This window comes from Nyctereutes procyonoides, unplaced genomic scaffold (assembly GCF_905146905.1).
Source record: "Nyctereutes procyonoides isolate TBG_1078 unplaced genomic scaffold, NYPRO_anot_genome, whole genome shotgun sequence".
Taxonomy (NCBI): Eukaryota; Metazoa; Chordata; class Mammalia; order Carnivora; family Canidae; genus Nyctereutes; species Nyctereutes procyonoides.
This window is the reverse complement of record NW_026575082.1, coordinates 25,304,184-25,325,282: the sequence shown is the minus strand read 5'-3', so window position 1 is coordinate 25,325,282 and position 21,099 is coordinate 25,304,184. Positions and strand designations below refer to the sequence as shown.

The following is a 21,099-nucleotide window of genomic DNA, read 5'->3' as shown; positions in this document are numbered from 1 at the left end:
AATGACATCTTTTAAAAAATAGAAAAGATAGTTCAGATTGCTACTACTGAACTACAGACATTTGTCTCTGAACTCTTGTGACAAACTTGACCAATCTTATAAAAGTTTAAAATGGTTGTTTTTCAGATTTTCCTGGACACTTTTTATCCCGGTTTATGCTTCCCGGGGCTGCTGTAACAAATCCAGGGGTTGAGACAACATAAATGTCTTCTGTCTCAGGATTAGAGGCTGGAAATCTGACCTCGAGGGGCCAGCAGGGCCGTGCTCCCTCCGCCGGCTCTGGAGGACAATCCCTTCTATGCTTCTTCCAGCTTCTGATGGCCCAGGCCACCGGACTTGGGGCAGCGTCTCCCCGAGCCCCACCTCCGTCCTCACATGCCTCGCTCACTGTGTGTCTGTCTGTCTTCTCATTCTATTAAGGACACCTTAAATCCAGGATGATCTCGCCTCAAGATCCTTAACTAATGACACCTGCAAACTCTTTTTCCAAATAAAGTCACATCCTGACACTCTAGGCAAATACGAATTTCGGGAGGGGCACGATTCCTCCCACTACACTTTGTAAGAAGTAACATAATCTCTCTTTTTGACACAGTAAGGTTTTTAGAAAACTCTAAGTCAAATTTAGCTTGGGCAAATTAGAATAATTCTGGGAAAAACTTTAAAAAATAAATCTACATCTTTAATCTCCAAAAGAAACTAAATTGTACTAAGTACTAACAAAAAATTAAATCCCTAGAATTGTCTTTATTTATTGACTAAAACTGATGTAAAATAAGAAAAATGTCTTCTTACAGTAACAGAGCATGATAGATTGGTGCTATTTTATAATTTATTACTTATAAAAATGACTTGAGCTTTCTCATCATAACAATTCAAGGACTCCTTCCCTAGAAGAGACTAGACACAACTTTTACTGAGAAACTTTTGAAAATGCTTAAGCCATAATATATTTAACATTCAAAATAAATACTTAAAAATTTAGGTGAAACTTTATAATCATCTTTAAAATGTACAGTGAAATTTGTTATATGCTCAAGTATCAACTACTTGAAATGGCATCAGATGAAATTGTATATGCAAATAATTTCAAATCCTACTTGATAAACAGTATAATTATTTAATGTTCAGGTAATTCTGTAATTACCAAATTATGAGACAATGTTGGTAGACTGTACATTTTCTAAACTGTATGAACATATCCCACTCCATATATTTTAATACCCAGGGGAAATTCTTTCTAATGTACCAAGATTACCTATGAAATAGCAGTTATTATTTTTTTTATAAAACAGCAAGTGTGAACCCAATGTAGAAATCTGATATTAGACAATTCCTTTGGAAGAAAACGTTTAATTATAAAGAGGTCTTAAAATAAATACAACCCATAAGAACATGGAAAAGAAAGAAAAATAAGAACCCTGTTATTTCCTATTAAACCAAAAATATCATCCTAGTACACAGATGTAATAACATTTTTATACTATCGACAACCTGCAACACAAAACTCATTACAGTGTGGCCAAAATAAAATTGTTTTTAATTTAAGAGGGAGAAGACACTTCTGGATGTATAAAATTTCACAGATAAATGCCAATATACACTACTTATATACATGTCGCATGTTATATTATTCCAAAACTACATTTGGTGAACTTAATTGGCTGATCCCAATTGAGTGGGTGGGCAGTATTTAGACGAGTTCAAAGACTTATGCAGAATCAAGCTCTTACAATTCAGATCACAATTATACATGAAATATTTACACAAACATTAAAATAACCTTATTAAATACTGTGTGGGAGGAAAAAAATGTAAGATTTTCGATATATATGCAAACATTAACGATTATCAAGAGCAGCTTTATAAATGCTTTTTATGTTTTTTCTTTAAAGAATAGAAGATTTCCAAAAAAATAAGGTACCATTTGAGAATTTTTAAAAAAGTATAGAAGTGAATTCACATGGAAGGAAAATACTGGATGAAAAAAAAGAACATGAGACATTCAAGGTTAAAACCTTCTCTTAAAAGTTACTTATATCTGAAATAAGACAATGACAGAAATTGGGCTTTCAAATACTGCTCGTTTCTTCCTTTAAATGTAGACCAAGTAATATATAGACTATTTTATTTTAGGACACAGTTTCTTTGAAAAAAAAGAACATACTTTTAAATTTCTGCAAATAGATAAATGACAAAAATTTTCAGAGCACTTCCTTCAAATGGATTCTTAGCAGAAAGATTAAGGGCTTTCTTTGAAAAACAATTTAGGTATCTTGCTCCCAAGCAAGTAACTTCGCTTATGTCCTTTGTTTTTCCCCGTCTAAGTACCGTCTATCTCTAAGCATATGTTTTCACAACCTCCTATTTTGTGTTATCTAAAAAGTTGGTAGATGATACAGTAGTGTATAGATTTTCAGAAGGAAATTATAACCCTACTGGTTTACTGATTCCTATAGTATGTGGAGTCTATCAGCACTGTAAACTAATTCATAAAATGTAGGCTTCAGAAAAACCGTCTTGAGCTTCCCTATCAATCTACTGCCTGCTGGTGTCCCACAGGCTTACAATCCTCTCTGAGAGGAATGGCCAAATTTTTCAACAGCCTGGCAATAGCGATGGTACTTGAATCACCTCTTTAACGAAACACACTTCTATAAAAACACACTTATTATTCATGCTTAGGATTTACCACCTCAAATTCCTAGGAATGTCTCATGGCTCAAATTCACAAGTAATCTGTAAAGAGAAAACGCAGCATCTCTGCACACATTTCAGGAAGGAAAACAAGCGGGCCTTATCTTCCTTAGAGAATGGCCAAAGTCACTTTAGGAGGTCATTATGGCAATTCTAAATACAAGGGAGTCTTGTAAGAAAAATGCTGGTCTCCAGGGAATGGAAATGTGTTGCGGGGCATTCCTCGGCTCACAGCTGCCTTGACAGGGACGAGCTAAATGCTTACCACACATCTGCATTTATAAGGTCTTCACGGTTAATAACAGAAAACATTTTTGTTCCTTCCAAATTGCTCTTGCTTCTATAGACAATTATATGCTAATTACTACTCAACATAACGGAGCAAAACTGACAGTACTACAAGCACAATTGCAATTTAAGGAGCCAAAGGGAAATACATTGGCAAGCTAAATGCTCACCCAAAAGGAAGTTCGTCTTTTGAAATAACGGTTTCTGGGGAACACTGAAAAAAATATGCAGACAAAAAATATTCAAAGGTTTTGTTGCTCTCCCAATGATCAGGTTTTAGGGATAAACGATGGTTTCTTTAAAAGCAGAATTTCCATAGTCCTTTCCCATGTTCTTTAAGTGTCATAAGGCTACTTACTGGGTGTCCAGATTTGTGTAGAAAGATTTGAAAATAAGACAAACTAACTGAAAGCTACCTGAAGCTGCCTCTGATCAAAAGTGGGAATTCGGGCAGCCTGGGTGGCTCAGCGGTTTAGCGCCGATTTCAGCCAAGAGCGTGATTCTGGAGACCCGGGATTGAGTCCCGCGTCGGGCTCCGTGCATGGAGCTTGGTTCTTCCTCTGCCTGTGTCTCTGCCTCTCTCTCTCTCTCTGTCTCTCTCATGAATAAATAAATAAAATCTTAAAAAAAAAAAAAGTTGGAATTCAAACAAATTGGATTGAAAAAAATCCTTTAATGGCCTAGCAGAGTTAGAGAAGTTTTTGTGCTTTATTTAGTCACCATTCTTTTGAGTTGAGAAAAAAATTTTTTTCTTTTAATATTTTCAGATTAGAATCACAAAGGTCAAGTAATACACATATGAAGGCTTGCAAGAAAATGCTTGGGTTTGTTCTAAAGAAGAGGCTGCTGATGGTAATTTGCCTGAGGCTGTGCAACTGAAGGAGCTGGAACCGCCACTGGAAAGCCGGCCAGTTGCGGCAAATTGGAAGTAGCGTTCTGATAAGATGACATATCCACAGACATCCCCATCTGCTGCGTGTAAGCGGCTGCACCAGTAGCTGATGGAAGGTTAGAGTTCTGGTTCATGTAAGCAGGGTTGGAAACAGTGTCTTGTCCAGTGCTACAAACAAAATTTTAAAAAGAAAACCGTATTTATAAATCTTGCAATATCTAAGTCATGGTCAGAGATCAATCCTCATGAAACAATAAAAATGCCTTTTCTATCTTTCAAGTTTATATAACTCTGCTGTTCTGTTTATAATTTAACTACTCCAACTGTCCAACACTATCAACATAATTTTTGTATTTGGCAAGAAGAAAGTACTCAAAAAAGAAACAAAACATAAGATTATATGTTTCGGCCTATATAATTTTGTTTCCTACAAAATCTCTTATTGCAAATGTTTAAATTTTGAGGAGATGCAGTTTGGGTTTCTCAAGGTGGTGTCCCTGGCCAGCTACACTGAGCACAAGCCCAGCTCAAGTGCACCTGCAGATGGTACCCTCCCTTCCCCCAGCTCTCGGTCCGGCATGGAGGAGACCACCTCTTTCCTTCACATGCCCTATACTTTCCTTTTCATAGGGCACTTTCAAAGCTGCCCCTCATAACTTAACCTGAATCTCTACGTAAAAATGACAAAGGCAGGGAGAACAATGTAATCCACACAGGACCCTGAATCTACCCTCACAGAAGCCCTGACCTATAGTTTACTCATTAATGCTACATCAAAACAAAAACACAAGTAGAAAATCACACCAAATTGCAAGATTCCTGCATGTTCCTATAATTCCTGTACATACATTCTTTTTAAAAGATACATAATTTCAAATTATACCAAATACACTGCTTACAACATGAGGATTAATGTCTACCCTGCTCCAGTTTTCCCCATTATTTCTAGCATCAACACAGAATAACAAAAAAAAATTTTTTTTTTTTTACTAAACACCAATGTGAACAGGTTTAAATTTCAGATAATATCTACAATTTATTCTCATGAAATTTGATTAAAGATCATCTACCATGACTATATTGAATGAATATTTTGTATGGTTAAGCACAGTTAATAGAAAGCAATATATAAACCTGATTTTCAGAGAAGCGTTAGTCTAAAAAATTAGGCCACAGGGGCGCCTGGGTGCTCAATTGGTTAAGCATCCAACTCTTGTCTTACTCAGGTCATGATCTCACAGTTGTGAGATGGAGCCCCATGTCGGGCTCTGAGCTCAGCGTGGTGTGTGCCTGAGATTCTCTTTCCCTCTTCCTTTCCCTTGTGCTCTCTTTCTCTCTCTCTCTCTCAAAAAACAAAAAACACAAATTCCACAGCTCAAACACACTAGGGAGTCAAAGTAAAGTTTTCTGATGTTCAGGATGCATGCAGACAGATATTACTGGGACCACTCTGCTAGGCTGATTACAGCACAGTGGGTGCTAGGTACATCAGGGGCTTGGTCCCTGTAAGGAACAGTTAACATTAGTTTGTCCCAGGGACCCAGACTATAATCCATGTCTAGGCAACCATTTTAGTAAAGATAAGAATAGCACCAATCTGACTGCATGGCATTAAGAATGGAAAGTTCTGGGCAGCCCCGGGTGGCTCAGCCGTTTAGTGCCACCTTCAGTCCAGGGCGTGATCCTGGAGACCTGGGATTGAGTCCCACATCGGGCTCCCTGCATGGAGCCTGCTTCTCTCTCTACCTGTGTCTCCGTCACTCTGTCTCTCTCTCTCTGTGTGTGTCTCTTATAAATACATACATAAAATCTTTAAAAACAAAACAAAATAAAAAGAATGGAAAGTTCTATAACTTCACCTCAACTATTAGTACTACTATAAAATTACTATTATTTTTTTAAAAAGGTCAATTTTTCTCATTATGAAAGTCTGTGAAAATTTAATGTATATGATGACAAAATTAACACTGCTCCCAGAAACTTACCTTAAATACGGCGTCTGTGCAGGCTGTGTTGTCATGGAAGAATTGACATTTGGAGGCAGAGATCTCAGTGGACCAATCTGATCTGGTCCGAGGCTGTAGCTTTGGGCAACAGTGACTTGGTGAATGCCTTGACCCATATAGTTTCCACCATGTGACGGAACTGGGTATGTCTATTAACCAAAGAGAAAAAACTGACTCGCTGATTTCCCAAACATCTATTTAACAACATAGCTAATACTTTAAAAGACTTAAATGAAATAAAACGGTATAGTTCTCTGGGCAGCAATCTGGTTCTACCAATCTATCTACCCTAGTACAAAAAGGGGAGAGCTGCCAAATCACAGTGCCAAATCTATGGAAATTTATGATTTACTTGATTGTTCTTTTATTTTGCAAGAGGCTGAAAGGAAAGGAGGTGGCATATTTTTAAGCAGCAGGCTGGAACCCATCCAGGTTGCCTATTACTCAGTACCGTGCCTTGCCGCAGAGCCACAGGAAACTACCCGCTGCCGCGAAGGGCAGCCCATCAACACTTCAAGTCACCATCTCAATGACGACCTTCTTAACCCCTATCCCAGGATGACTTATTCAACTCCTTCCTAAGAATGACACTTGGAAGAATCAGGGCAGGCTGCAGACCCTCTCTGGCAACATCTAATTTATCTTCTGCCTTTACTACAAATAGGACAAAAGTAAAGAAGATTTTTAGGTAAAAGGAATGTATCCTCAGGAAATAGCAAAATGGTCTCAGTTTCTTTGGTATTTTATGTGCCTTACCTAATGTTCAAAGTAGCATCTCCTTTAAGGACAAGATCTACCATTTGCCTACCAAATACAGCCCTCAACACAATGCACATACTTAAAATCTATCATACAGTAACTATCATCACGCTAGTTTTAAACAAAACCATTTGTAAAGCAAAGACCATGGACATGAAGATTTAACATGCTGGAAGTGCCGAATCGACTTTAATGCAGCTGCCATCACATCGACTCCTTGGCCTACACGTACCAACCCACTGCCAACCGGCTGAGCCTGGGAAGGAACCGCTTCTACAATGCAGGGCTCCTGAGTGGCCTTTGCAGATCCAATTCATGGTGTGTTACTCCCAACTTTTTTAGCACAGAATTTTTTTTTCTAATTAGAATAGGATGAATATTTTATTTTATTTTTTTTTTAATTTTTATTTATTTATGATAGGCACACAGTGAGAGAGAGAGAGGCAGAGACACAGGCAGAGGGAGAAGCAGGCTCCATGCACCGGGAGCCCGACATGGGATTCAATCCAGGGTCTCCAGGATCGCGCCCTGGGCCAAAGGCAGGCGCCAAACCGCTGCGCCACCCAGGGATCCCAGGATGAATATTTTAAATGCAGTTATGCATGAATAGTATACAGAAGCTATGCGAAGAGTCAGACAGAAAGCTAACTTTTTTAAAACCTGAGTTGTGCTTAGCAGAACACAGTCTGAAAATACACAACACAAAACACAAAAACCTTACATAGGAATGACAAATAACCTTTTAGAAACACACAAAGAAGCACATATAACATATTTCTTTCAGATAATGGTGGAGACACTTCTATTTTGTTCCCCTTTCACAGTAGCAGCAAACATTCATTGAAAACAGAAGCAATACTGAATAAACTCTGGCTGTCTTTTGCACCCAGAAATCCTTTTTACCCCTGAATGTAAGGATTCTTTGCACCACTTTCAAAAGTTCGAGACATGGCATATTTGATAAATGCATCTTGTCTGATGTGACAGTTACCATAGAAACTCTTCTTTTTACTTAACAATTATGTCGTGTCAAGTTATCTAGATTATACACCCACATTCTATCTTTTCTCCTTGGTGTCTCCTTCACACACACTCCTTTACATAGCAGTTCTCATAAATTAACATGAATTTTGTTCATCCAAATTCATTCTGGATTCAGTTGCTAACTGGTTGAAAAGGCTTCAGAGTACTGGATGGTGATAAACATAAGTATTCGCTTCAGCAGGAAGCACAGACTAGGTGTAAAGCTCCGGGAAAAGAGGCTCTTCATGAATGGCTTATGGACCCGGCACCGACGGGCCTGCATCGTATCCTTGCTGTGCATGAATGTTTAACAATTTAAGTTATGCATCAAAGAAAAAATATAAAGCATGATCTGAGGACAAAAGACGTTCATTAACTAATAAGCCTCTTGCTCATCATGGAGTCAAAGAAATCTTGACAGAAATTTTAAATGTTAAATCATGCTTGTTGAGCAACAGAAACAGCATCAGTACCTCATTTAGAGGACTTCTGATATGTTGGGCTCTGTCCTAAAAGGACTTGAACTTTTTTTTATTTACAAAAGCAAATGACGAGCCAGAACTCCCACCATATATTTGATGGTCTCTTTGTTCATGTTAAAAAGGAAGTAAAATTATTTATAAACTATCAGTATCTAATTTGTCCTGGTGAACGCTTATTAGTTAGCCCATACTTCTTGGACTATCAAAGATGAATCTTATGACTTTACTCATGGACCACAGAAATTTTAATACTAAGCTTTAAAACTTTTTTTTTTTTAATTTAAAAACTTTTTTCGAATTTTGAAAAATGTTTTTTTTTAAATTTTTTTTTAATTTTTTTATTTTTTTTAAATGTTTTCAAAAACAGACTCACCTGCATTGGAACCCCAGCTGATGACAGTGGGTAATGTGCCGGAGGATGGAGCTTTGTATAGACTGGATATACTGGTGCTTCATTCACCAACCTGTTATATAGTTCCAGGGCTTCTAAGACTTTTACATTCAATTCAGACAATTCTGAATGCTTCCTGATATAAAAGAAAAGCACTTTAATATTCTTCAATGCTTTTAAGCATGTATTTAGGAACATAAATTACTTTTTAAATTTAGCACATTTTCCATTCATATTTTAAAAGGTTCTTTATACACAATGAAAGAATATTCACCATGGGAAAATGAGAGGAGGAATTCTTTAATTCTCGTAATAACTAGGCTGATAGAACTTCATAATATTAGGGAAAGTCCCTTCCACATCTCATAAAAATGCAATCAATTCATAATTTTGGTACTAGGACAATTCTGTTCCACATGTTATAGGTTTCCGTTGAAAACTCAATTACAAAAGCAAAATAATTTCTCAATTTTGGAAGAGCCCAAGCCTTAATTAAAATCTAAGTGGAAGAAAGTACTCAGGCAAGATCCAAAGCCTGTTTTGAAACACAACAGGACTGAAATAAGAACACAAAAAAAAATCACACATTTTCATTTGCTTATATACATTAAAGAAGCAAATGGGAAAAATCTAGTAATTATCCTTGAAAATGCAAATAAAAACAGTGTGTATAATAAACTAATCCCTACTGTCTTGTTTGTTGGCTTCTTTTGAGAAGGTGAGTGAAATCAGGTATTTGTTTTGTAAATAACAAATCCAAATAAGAGCATTTTCAAATTTGCCCAAGGAACTCCAGAGCAAACCCTTCTAACTTGGTACAAGTTTCTGTGTTCCCCTGGAGAGTAATAAAGAACTCCCATGACAACTGACAAGTTCATATATGAGTTAAATGGCCACCTCATGTTGCACCCACAGCCTGTTTATTAAATGTAGCTCTTTTTATACACATAAGGAGAGGCTTAAAAGACAAGCAGCAGAGGCAGACAACCAGACACAGGACTATCAAATAAACGACCTGGACTGAGTCCTATCAAGACTCGTTACCTCTCCTCTATTACAATGTTATGTCTGAAACAATAAGCTGCTATTTCCTCTCTTGCACGTACGACTCTATAAAGCAGGTCAAACTCTGTTTTCAGAGTATCATTTGTAAACCACACAGAAAGCTTCAGAAATTAGTGTCCATGCTAACCAATGTGTGACTAAGAATTAACCATAGGTATTTGGTCCATATAACCCAGTATACTGTTGAAACACCATGGGAACACAGAAATTACCTTCAAGGATTCGAGACATAACCCCAAAACAATTAAAAAATCTTACTGAAATGTGCCCAAACACTATACTAGCACAAAGAAAATGGATAAGGGGTAGCACTCTCCTTCAAAGAGATTGCAATCTAATAGGGAGACAAATCTAAGCACATGGAAAACAGCAAATGATATGAAGTGGCATAAAACTGAATCCAAAATTATGTGAAATAGGTAAGAAAAGAAGAGTTTAGAAAAGGAGACTAATTTGGGTGGTGGCAGACTGAAAAGGCTTTATGGACAAGCTGGGACTTAAACTGGCACCTGAGGAAGGATAGATAGGCCCAAGCAAAAAAAGCATGACTAGGTCAGGTCAGTGGGACAGTGTGAATTAAGAGAGGCAAAAGGAGTGAGAAGAATGAAAAGGCAAATCTGATCAAGGTGACAGAAAATGATTTTTGGAGAGCAGTAGCAAGAAGATTAGAATAATCTGGAACACGGGCACCTGGATGGCTCAGTCGGTTAAGTGTCTGACTCTGGATTTTGGCTCAGGTCATGATCTCAGGATGATGAGATCCAGCCTTGCGACAGGCTCACGCTGGCATGGAGCCTGCTTAAGATTCTCTCTCTCCCTCTCCCTTGGCCCCTCCCCAACTCACCCTCTCTCTTTAAAAAAAAAAAAAAAAGGGAATAACCTGGAATATTGTTAAGTTCAGACCATGGATCTCTGTTCAATAAATCTATCTAAACTTTTTTTGGTCAATTTACATGTTTGTCCAATATAATTTCTTGGTGTGATAAATGCTACAAATGGTCATTCCAAACAATGACGAATAGAAAATAAATTTAAAATTTCCTTTTCTAATAATAATGTTACCCATATTAGGAAAAACAAATTGATGATGATCCATTCAAGGGAAAAAATGGTATTTCATTAATTTCTGAATGCTTGACAAGGATAAAGAGTCAATAAAAATTTGTTGAAGAACAGTAAGCATTTTCCAGAATAAGAGCTACATCTTCAGTCAGTGGCCATGGAACAGAGAATGCCAGCTGGCCTATTCAGAAACTGAAATTGAAGAGAGAACTGGCTAACAGGTGAGCTGTGACTCAAAAAATTAACTATGAGAAATGTTCATTCTGGTTTTTAGCTGTGCTAAACCTCTTCCTCTGAAGATACTCTTTTTATCAACAAAAATAAGATTATACTGCCGTAGCCTCTACTTTTTTATTACACAATATGGTATCTTTCCATGTCAACAGATATTTATCAATGACCATGCTTTTTATTGTAGAATGTATGGATGTGTAATTTTATTTTAAAAATCAATCTCTCACTGAGAGACATTTTAGTTACTTCTACCCATGTTGTTATAAATCCAATTTTGCTGTTATAAATCATACTGTGAAGAATACTCTAAGAGGTAGATCTTTGTGCATATCCTTATATATCTAGTCTGGGCCTGGAATTGATGGGCTGAAGGATATGGGCTACCTTTAAGATCCAGAAAGGTTTATAATTGTCCTCCTAGCCACACCTAAGATAATTATGATGTTTCTTTCTAATTGTTTCCAGTTTGATTAGTCACTGACCATTAACACCCTTGCAGTGAAACCAAAGTGGTAGATGCATATGTAGATATTTAATGCTTTCTCCAAAATAATAAAATATAAGGAATTTATAAAAAAAAAAATCACACGGAAGAAGATTATAATCTTTAGTGACTAGAAAAATATCTTGCTGCTACCCTTCTCTGGTAAAGGCAGATAAGAAGTAAAGCAGTTCCTATTCTTCTTGTGCGGTTTTATAGTTCAATAAATGGAATCTAGAAAGGGATGATGTTGGAACACTAAAGCCTTATCCTCATCTTCCCTTCACTTCTCCCTCTGACTTCAAACACAAAGCTCTGAAGAACCAGAAGAGGCAAAAACAAATGAAAAGCTCACAATGTTGAGTCTATCCTTTAGTGCTGCTATTTCTAAGGAAGAGTAAAACTATGTTAGATAAAGAGATTAAAAGGACAAGAGAAATACAGAAACACAAGGAAGAAAAATGAGGAGAGGTATGTGTATTCGATTTAGCCTCACAAATATAAGGGAAATTTCATTTGAAAGTTTTACAAATACTACTTCTCATCACATAACAAGACCCCAGTTCTCATTCTGTGTTCTGTTCAGTTGTATTCCTCATTCCTCATTACCCCTCAATTCTAGCCCAAGTAAGCAAATGAAGACTGGCCCCATAAGAGCAAGAGTCCATGATTCTATGTATATTATACTGCTTTGGGGGAAAAAAAAAAAAAAAACCTGCTACCAAAATAAAAAGTACCAGCTTGCTACTCATTTGTAAGACTTTTGGAAAGTGAGAGACAATTTCAACAGATTGAACAGTTCCACAAAACTCCTTAGTTTAGTTTTGCCAAAAAAACAAGTAATGATAAGAAAACAATACTTGTTGGGGGGCTTGAGTGGCTCAGTTGGTTAAGCGTCTGACTCTTGGTTTGGGCTCAGATCATGATCCTGAAGCCACGAGATCAAGCCCCACATCAGGCTCTGTGCTCGGAGCCTGTCCCTCCAGCTCATGTGCTCTCCCTCTGTCTCTCTCAAATAAAAGAAAGAAAACTATACTTGTTATTCTCTGCACAAAGAATCTCACCTATCAATCTCTTCAAGCTTTTCATCTATCATTGGACCCATTTGTTGGCAGATATCTGTAAATATAAAAATACTTTTGAATCTTGAAACTTAAACCAGTTTAAATCAATTTCAACAATTTTTAAGAACACCAATATACAACACCATGCATAATACAAAGAAGATGATGTTTATGCTAGAGAAAGGACTATAAAAGACCTAATTTTAATGCTATTCAGCACGAATATTATCATCTGTGACCAAAGGCAAAATCAAAAGAGAAATTCCACCATGTTCTCTGAAGTACTAAGTTTATAACTCTGAAATATGGAGTGATCTCAAAAATCTAGAAAACTATTATCTAAGTAAATGAACTTGAGTCACAGTGTATAAAATATATCATTATGTAGATTATATATGAACTTTTTGTGTATTTTTTTATTGGAGTTCGATTTGCCAACATCTAGTATCACACCCAGTGGCCATCCCCCGTTAGGCGCCCCCCTCGGTGCCCGTCACCCAGTCACCCTGTCCCCCCACCCACCTCCCCTTCCACTACCCCTTGTTCGTTTCCCAGAGTTAGGTGTCTCTCATATGAACATTTTTCAAGTATTTAAGTCACTTTAAAATTAAACATTTTGTGTATTTCCAAATGTAAGCACTGATAAAATACATAGTGTAGTATCCTATATTCATAACCAGAGTTTCTTCTATAAAAAGATTTAAGAAGATACCCATTTATCAAAGATTTTTCTCCCAAAGGATTTTTAAAAAGGCATAAAAACATTTCTGTAATCGTTTTCAATTTCTTGGGGATTAAAAAGACCTATCAGCATGCATCAAAGGGCATTTCAAAGTTAACACAGATCATGTATAATTTTGCCCTTTAAAATCAGATACAACAGACTTAGAAGGAAGAATTTCTAACTTTGACTCAATTAATTTAATATGCTCTTACTCTTGATCCTGCCCCTTTTGGACTGCGAATCTCTTCAGCCAGTATCACCAGTGCGCTTACAGAAAAATACAGACTTCCTTCTTAACCACGAGAGGCAGGTTGATAGCAACACCTTCCAAAGTAGACATTTACTACTTTATTATACTCGTCTACTTCCCAGCAGAGATCTCCAATTTCTAGAAGTGAAACGCAAGGAAGAAGACATCCGGGACACCACCGGTAGCTAAATACTCAATGGCATTAAATACCTTCTAAATCCAAGAGATCTTGGGAGTCTGGTTTCGCATCTGTTGGATCTATACTCTGGAGTACCTGCAGGGCTCTATCCATCTTATCCTAAAAAAATAAACGGACACTTAGAAACTCAAGAGCTTTCATTTCAATGAACATAAAAATTACTCTTTGCAAGAAGCACTCTCAAAGATAATGGATCTTAAAAGTGTTGACAGTTTAACTATTAAACAAGAGAAAGACTCTACCTACCTCATCTATATACACAGGCTCAGGCTCTGATTTCTTAATTTCCTCCTCCTCCTCCTCAGTTACATCTAACTTGTCCACAGCTGCTATGGAAACAAAGTAAGCTTTAAGTTCCTCAGCATTTACTTTGGTATTTTAATCACTGATATGTAAGTAGCCTGTGATTATCCGTAAGAAGACAAAGGAAACTCTTTAGTCCTCACATTCCATAATCAACATGTTATTACTAGGTTCGTTCACTCACACCACAAACATTTATTAGCCCTTACTGTGTGCCAGGCATCGTTCTAGGCACTGGAAATATGTCAGTCAACAGAGCAGACCACAGTCTCTGCCCTGATGGAACTTACCATCTGTGGAACAAGCAAGCAGTATTATGGGAACTGCTATAAAGGCATTTTCTGAAAAACTTAGTGTTACCACTAGGATGGATACACAAGAGTAGCATGTAATCCAACCAGCCACTTTCAGAGTTAATATATGAGCTCCTTCTACACTGGCCTGCTATAAAAATGTATTTCCCATATAAACCAAAAAACAATCAATATCATCTTCACAATGACAAAAAAATTAATCTCAACCTAATTTGGTAATAGACTTAAATCAACAGAAAACAAACAAGCTTCTCTTTCATAAAGAGAAGGTTGAAAGACAATTCATAAATATACATATCCAGAGAGCTATTTAAATCTTCACTGGAGTGTTGCTATAATGTACTATACTTTAATCAAGTAAATTTTGATAAAAATAAAATTACAATAAAAATCTACCTTGCTTCTAATCCAAAAATCTGTTTGCCTTGTAGGCCATGTTAGAGCCTTGAATGAAGACACTGTATCACATCTAAAGAGTAATGTTTCCAATAAAATGTACACCCCTCAGGAAGAAAAATCTCTATAACCAAAGGATTTTTACGTCCCAACAGTTAGCCACTTAATTTAAATACCTGGCTTTCAAATAGGTCCTAAGGAGCAAAGCTCAACATAACATGAGGATATACTGAGAAGCCAGAATATTGTCTACTTTTTAAAACCACAGCTCAATCTCTCCAGCCTGTGCCAGGGGGAAATTTCTACAAAGGATCCCCTGAGCATGGTCTTACAGAGTTATTAAAAACAGCATCTCCAATTTTCACAACTACTTAGAGAGTCAGGCTAAAAGAATAAAAAAATGTAACTACTGGCGAAGTACTCTATCTTTAAATAAGTCTTTACATCTCTCGAGTTTACTTTAACTGAATGCCATCACCACACTCATACAAAGACGACATTACACACAATGCACAGAGCTTTCATAATTTAAGTTTATTCTCTAAAACTGATAATACAGGCTAGCACCTGCATGTGAGTCAGTATGAATACATCTAGGAGCAGACTGGCTGACTTTAGAATCATGGCTCTATCACCTACTAGCCACATAAACCCTCAGCCTCAGTTTCCTTATCTGTAAAATGGGATAACAAAAGTACCTATCTCACAGAGTTGTGAGGATCAAATGAAATAGTGCAAGCCAAGGATGTTGTACAATACCTGATTAAAGAGTACTCAAACACCACTGAGCTACATTATTTCTGATCTTGAGCATCGTAATACTATTAGCTGTTCTTTACACTCAGCAACCCCCACCTTTCTGCCTGCATAACAAATGGAAGCTTCCTATGCATGGTTGACAGCAGATGTGAAGTAGGAAACCACTGTCTCAATTAGACTGCTTTATTATTGCTTCAAGTTCCCCAGGATCAGATCAAGGTGAGGAAAAATCTAAAATTTGGGAGTACTCCTAACCCTTGTAATCACACTTGGCACTTGTCAACCAGCCCCCACCTGCCACCTACTCCCTTCGATACTGTGGTTCAGTGATGAATAAAACCAATATTCTTTACACTGAACAGATACAAATTAAATCATAATTAAATATCTGCCTGGTCATTACAGATTGTTTTATGCCTTATGTACAATTATGTACATTAATTCTCAAAGAGTTTAAAATAAAATGATAAAAAAATTATTGGAATTGACCTGGAATAAGTTAACCCCTTAATTTGGTAAGAAGTTAAACTATACTGTCTACAAATAATTTAAAACAGAGTTAAATGCCAATCTACTTTTTTTAAAAGATTTATTTATACGTGATAGACATAGAGAGAGAGAGAGGCAGAGACACAGGAGGAGGGAGAGCAGGCTCCATGCCGGGAACCCGACGTGGGACTCGATCCCGGGACTCCAGGATCACGCCCTGGGCCAAAGGCAGGCGCCAAACCGCTGAGCCACCCAGGGATCCCCCAATCTACTTTATATTCAAAACTGAACCAGGGCACCTGACCGGCTCAGTCGGTAGAACACGTGACTCGTGATCTCAGGGTCATGAGTCTGAGACCCATGTTGGGTGTAGAAATTACTTTAAAAACAACATCAAGGGCAGCCCTGGTGGCACAGCGGTTTAGCGCCGCCTGCAGCCCAGGGCGTGATCCTGGAGACCTGGGATCGAGTCCCATGTCGGGCTCCCTGCATGGGGCCTGCTTCTCCCTCTGCCTGTGTCTCTGCCTCTCTCTCTCTCTCTCTCTCTGTCTATATGAATGAATAAATAAAATCTTTAAAAAAAATAAAAACTAAAAAAAAATAAAAACAACGTCAAAAATAAAACTGAATAAAATTCAAGTGTAAAAAACATTGTTTAAAAAAGATTTTATTTATTTATGAGAGACACAGAGAGAGAGGCAGAGACACAGGCAGGGGGAGAAGCCCTGCTCTTGACCCTGCTCTCCCTCCGGGCTCCGATGTCGGACTCGATCCCCGGGACCCCGGGGTTATGCCCTGAGCCGAAGGCAGATATTCAACCGCTGAGCCCCCCAGGCGTCCCTGTAAAAAACTTTAATAGATTTAATCTTCTCTAAAATTTAACTTACCTGCCTCAGACTCTATGTTTAAATTAGTTGTTACAAAATTAGATGGGAAGAGTCCTATTCCTCTGTGATTTTCTCCTTTCCACCAATTGGCATCACTGAAAATACAGTACAAAAATGTCATTTGTTCCTCTACATTTTAGTACATTAATGGGAAGAGGAATTAAAATAAAAATTAAATTTAGCCTACTCTGAAAATAATAGTTCATATCCAACTGTACTTAAAAGCAGTTCTTAAACTTAATGAAAGATACAGAAAAGCATAAATAAAGTCAACATCCACATTCCCATATTTAAATGTAGAACCAATTAAACAGCAGTCGTATCTGATTCTGGGCTTTTAAGATTTTACTTATTTATTTGACAGAGAGAAAGAGAGGGGGAGAGAGCACAAGCAGGGGGAGTGGCAGGCAGAGGGAGAGGGAGAAGCAGACTCCTTGCTGAGCAGAAAGCACAACATGGGGCTCAATCCCAGGACCTTGGAATCAAGACCCGAGCTGAAGGTAAACGCTTAACTGACTGAGCCACTCAGGCGCCCCTTGATGCTGGGCTTAAAAAAGAAAATTATAGGCAACGATGAAGTCCCCTTTACCAAAACCCAAGTTTGAATCCTACATCCAACCTACCAAGCCACCACATATAGTTGGTATGTACCCTTCCGGCAAGTATAGTTTTTATTTGTTTACATAAACCTATAGCAAAGTCTACAAATACAGTAATCATTATAGACTTTTACATTTTATATGTTAATACTGTCATATCTTGTTTATCCCTTTTAAAGGATCCCATTATCCAAATACAGCATATTTGATTTATCCATCCCCAGATGGATGAACACTTAAATATTTCCAGTCTTTTACCTTACATAGATTGGGGTAATGGTCATTCTCAATTCTAGGGTAGACAAGCAACAATTCTTTAGGCTTATTCACAGACATGGACTTGCTGGGCCTCAGGATACAAACATTTTCCATTTTACCAACTATTGCCAAGTAGTCTCTTAAGAGGTCATGACGATGCACCATCCTCCTGTCCTCAGCAGCACGTGAAAAGGTCATTTTCCCTCACATGTGTTAACTGTCCACGCAGCACTTGATGTCAGACAGGAGAGAAATCCTATCTCAGGGCTCTGTTCATCTGCGCTTCCTGAGCATCGACAGGTTTTGCTGGCCATTCAGACGGCCTCTTCTGTTAACTGCTTGTTCATGTTTTTTGTTCATTTTTCTTTTTCCATTGGGCTATTTATCTCTTTTCATGGATCCGTAGGAGTTCTTTATATATCCTGGACAGCAACTGTTTGTCTGAATTATGCAAATACCTTCTCTCAAACTGTCACTTGTCTTTTAACATATGTTTACGGTTTCTTTTACAGCATAGTGTTTTTTGTTCCATGTAATCAAATTTAGCAATCTTTTATGGTTTATAGTTTCCTTAAAAGAAATCTTTCTCTATCCTTGAACTCCCAAATCTGTTTTCCAATACATTTAATAGTTTTAGGTTTTCTTTCTTATCTTTCCCCCATGTTAACATCTTTTTTTTTTTTTTAAGATTTATTTATTTGGAGGAGAGAGAGAAAGCATGTGTGTGTGAGCAGAGGGAGGGGCAAAGGGAGAGGTGGAATCTCAAGCGGACTCCGAGCTGAGTGTGGAGCTCGACATGGGGCTTGATCTCATGATCCTGAGATCACTAGCTAAGCAGAAACCAAGAGGTGGCGACTTAAGCAACTGAGCCACCAGGTGTCCCACCCCATGTTTAAGTCTTTAATTCATCTCGAATGAAACCATATGTATGTGAACCTGAATCAAAATTTTATTAGTACTATATAAAGAGCCAGTCATTTCAGCAAAAATTTATTGAATAATACATCATTTTTTCTACTGATTTACGATATCCTATCTTTCAAGCAGCAGGCTGCTATCTGTTCATGAGCAGATGGATCTAGATTCCATTCTGTTGAACAGTCCATATATTTATTTACTACAGCTTGTTAATATGCCTTGATACTTGGCAGGGAAAAGTACCCTCTCTTGCATACCTGCATATTTCCATATTAATGTTAAAATTAAAATGCTTTCAAGTTCTCTGAAAAAAAAGTCCTGTTGGGATTTTAATTAGAAGTGCACTGAATTTATGCATTAATATGGGGAAAATGAAATCTTTACAACATTAAAGTTTTCTTTACCATGAATGTGGTATCTCTGTGTATAATTATATAAATAAACATATCGTAGGGGAGCCTGGGTGGCACAGCTGGTTGAGCATCCGACTCTTGGTTTCAGCTCAAGGTCCTGGTAATGATCTCAGGGTCTTGGGATGGAGCCCTGCATCGGGCTCCATGCTCAGCACAGAGTCCACTTGGCCTTCTCTCTCCCTCTCTGTCTACCCCTCCTGCTCGTGCTCTCTCAAATCAACCAATTTTAAGATAAAATAAATATATTATATATACTTATATTTCTTTATGTCTTTCAAAGAATTTTATGACTTTCTCCATTAAGTACTTACATATATTTATTAGGTTATTTAACTCTAGATCATAAATCATTTATAATCTTTATTGAGTATGGCAATCTTTTACCCACTGATTTTTATGTTTTTAGACGGTATCTAAAAACCCTGATGAAGTCTTACCAATTTTAGTAGTTTGTCCATTGATTCTGTTGGCCTTTCTATATGGACAACCATAGAATCTAGAAAATAATTTGGTCTATTCCTTTCCAAAAATTTGATTTATTGAGCATACATTCCTAAAAAATGAAACTGCAGGATGAATGAACTTCTGGGGCTCTGAAATGTCATTTCATTTAAAAAGTACCAAAAGATGTGAGCTACATCTCACTCAAATTCTTAAAACTTGAAAATAACTGATATATTGACAATTCTAATATACAGATATCTAATATGTATCTAATATATTGGGGGCTCAGTTGGTTAACCTACCTCCCACTCAGGGCATGATCTCGGGGTCCTAGGATCAAGCCCTACATTGGGATCCCCCCTCACTCATGTTCTCTTTTGCTAGCTCTGCTCTCACTCTCAAAAATAATCTTAAAAAAATTGTATCTAATATGTCATGTCTGCTGATATATATATAAAGTAAGAAATTCTCTTCCACACATGCTTTTTAAAATTATACTTTCCATTTTAAAAAGGACAGCTGAACTCAGAGGAATTTTTACAGAAAAAAAAAAAAAAAACAAAACAAAACAGAAAACCCAAACCTGTGAAATGGACACGTGGATTCTATTTGAACTTATCAACAATTTTATGTGTAGCCTCCTCTAGTGGCCCTATTAATATAGGATAAATTCCCTTCCAGCCACTACTGCAAACTTCCTGATAAAGCATAAAAGTAGGCAAAACAAATGCCATGTCAAAGCATGATGACTTCTTCCTAGCCCTAATCCAGCTCTAAATTCTCTCCACTGACAATCAGTTGATTCTTTGGAATGTTAGTGATACAAAATAATATTTAATTTTAAATTTCTAAATTAAGGTATTTCAGCACTGTAATTTTATAAAAACTGATAATTCAATGCAGCATTTAGAGCTTTTTGTATTAAGAAAAATAAATCACAGCTGAGTGAAAATGATAAAGACAGAAACTTTATTACCAATGAATTGATTATACAGCTAACACTTATGAAAGCCTACCAAAGAGGCAACAAGTGACATCAGATTAAGCAAGAAGTTACAAAGCTAATGGGAGACAGTTTCTGTTCTCAAGAACAAAAATCTAGCATAGTAGTTCTCAACCATCTTGTACTAACTACGTTACCTTGCTAAAAAGCAAGGATTGTGAGATTTTTCTCCTTCCCCCTTCTTCCTTCTCAAGGAAGTGCTGAACCTCTTCAGAATCAACTCGTATAGCAGGAGAGACATATGTAGAGAAGTGACTGCAGTACAGCATGAGAAATGCTATTATGTTCAGGGAGTTACAGCAGCACAGAGAAAGAACTAACTATTGGAAACTAATGGCAGAGAGTAAAGGCTTCTCAGAAGATATAAAATCTACACAGGTTTGAAGATTAAACAGGCATCTGCTAGGAGGAAAAAGAAATTAGGGATATGGTAATATAAATGACATCTGCTCTGTCGCCATTATGAATAAAAAAGAAAATAAAAATATAAAGAAACAGACAACTTTGCACACTAACAAAAAACTAAGTTATCCTGGCTCATTTGAAGTCTCAAATAAACAAACACCTGAGTTCTCCTTTAGGCTATTGGCCTCTCAGCTAAAACCACTCACTTGCTGACTTTTGTTTTGCTTTTTAAGATTTACTTATTTATTTGAGAGAGAGAGAGAATCCCAAGCAGACTCTCCACTAAGTGTGGAG

At 37.2% G+C, this 21,099-nt stretch overlaps 1 protein-coding gene across 2 annotated transcripts in view; it reads right to left on the bottom strand.

Annotated features, from left to right (window-relative positions):
- Positions 1-1,333: 1,333 nt before the first annotated feature.
- The window catches only part of LOC129514476 (signal transducing adapter molecule 2), a 44,397-nt gene continuing 24,631 nt past the window's right edge, over positions 1,334-21,099 (bottom strand). Inside the window, exons 8-14 of one of the 2 annotated variants that reach the window (XM_055333048.1) lie at positions 16,766-16,860; positions 13,864-13,946; positions 13,629-13,716; positions 12,445-12,499; positions 8,521-8,674; positions 5,863-6,032; positions 1,334-4,045 (exon numbers count right to left, since the gene is read on the bottom strand). In XM_055333048.1, the coding sequence (XP_055189023.1) occupies positions 3,817-4,045; positions 5,863-6,032; positions 8,521-8,674; positions 12,445-12,499; positions 13,629-13,716; positions 13,864-13,946; positions 16,766-16,860 (874 nt within the window). In that variant the 3' untranslated portion in view covers positions 1,334-3,816. The remainder of the gene's footprint in view (positions 4,046-5,862; positions 6,033-8,520; positions 8,675-12,444; positions 12,500-13,628; positions 13,717-13,863; positions 13,947-16,765; positions 16,861-21,099) is intronic. The other variant, XM_055333049.1, reaches the window with a different exon arrangement.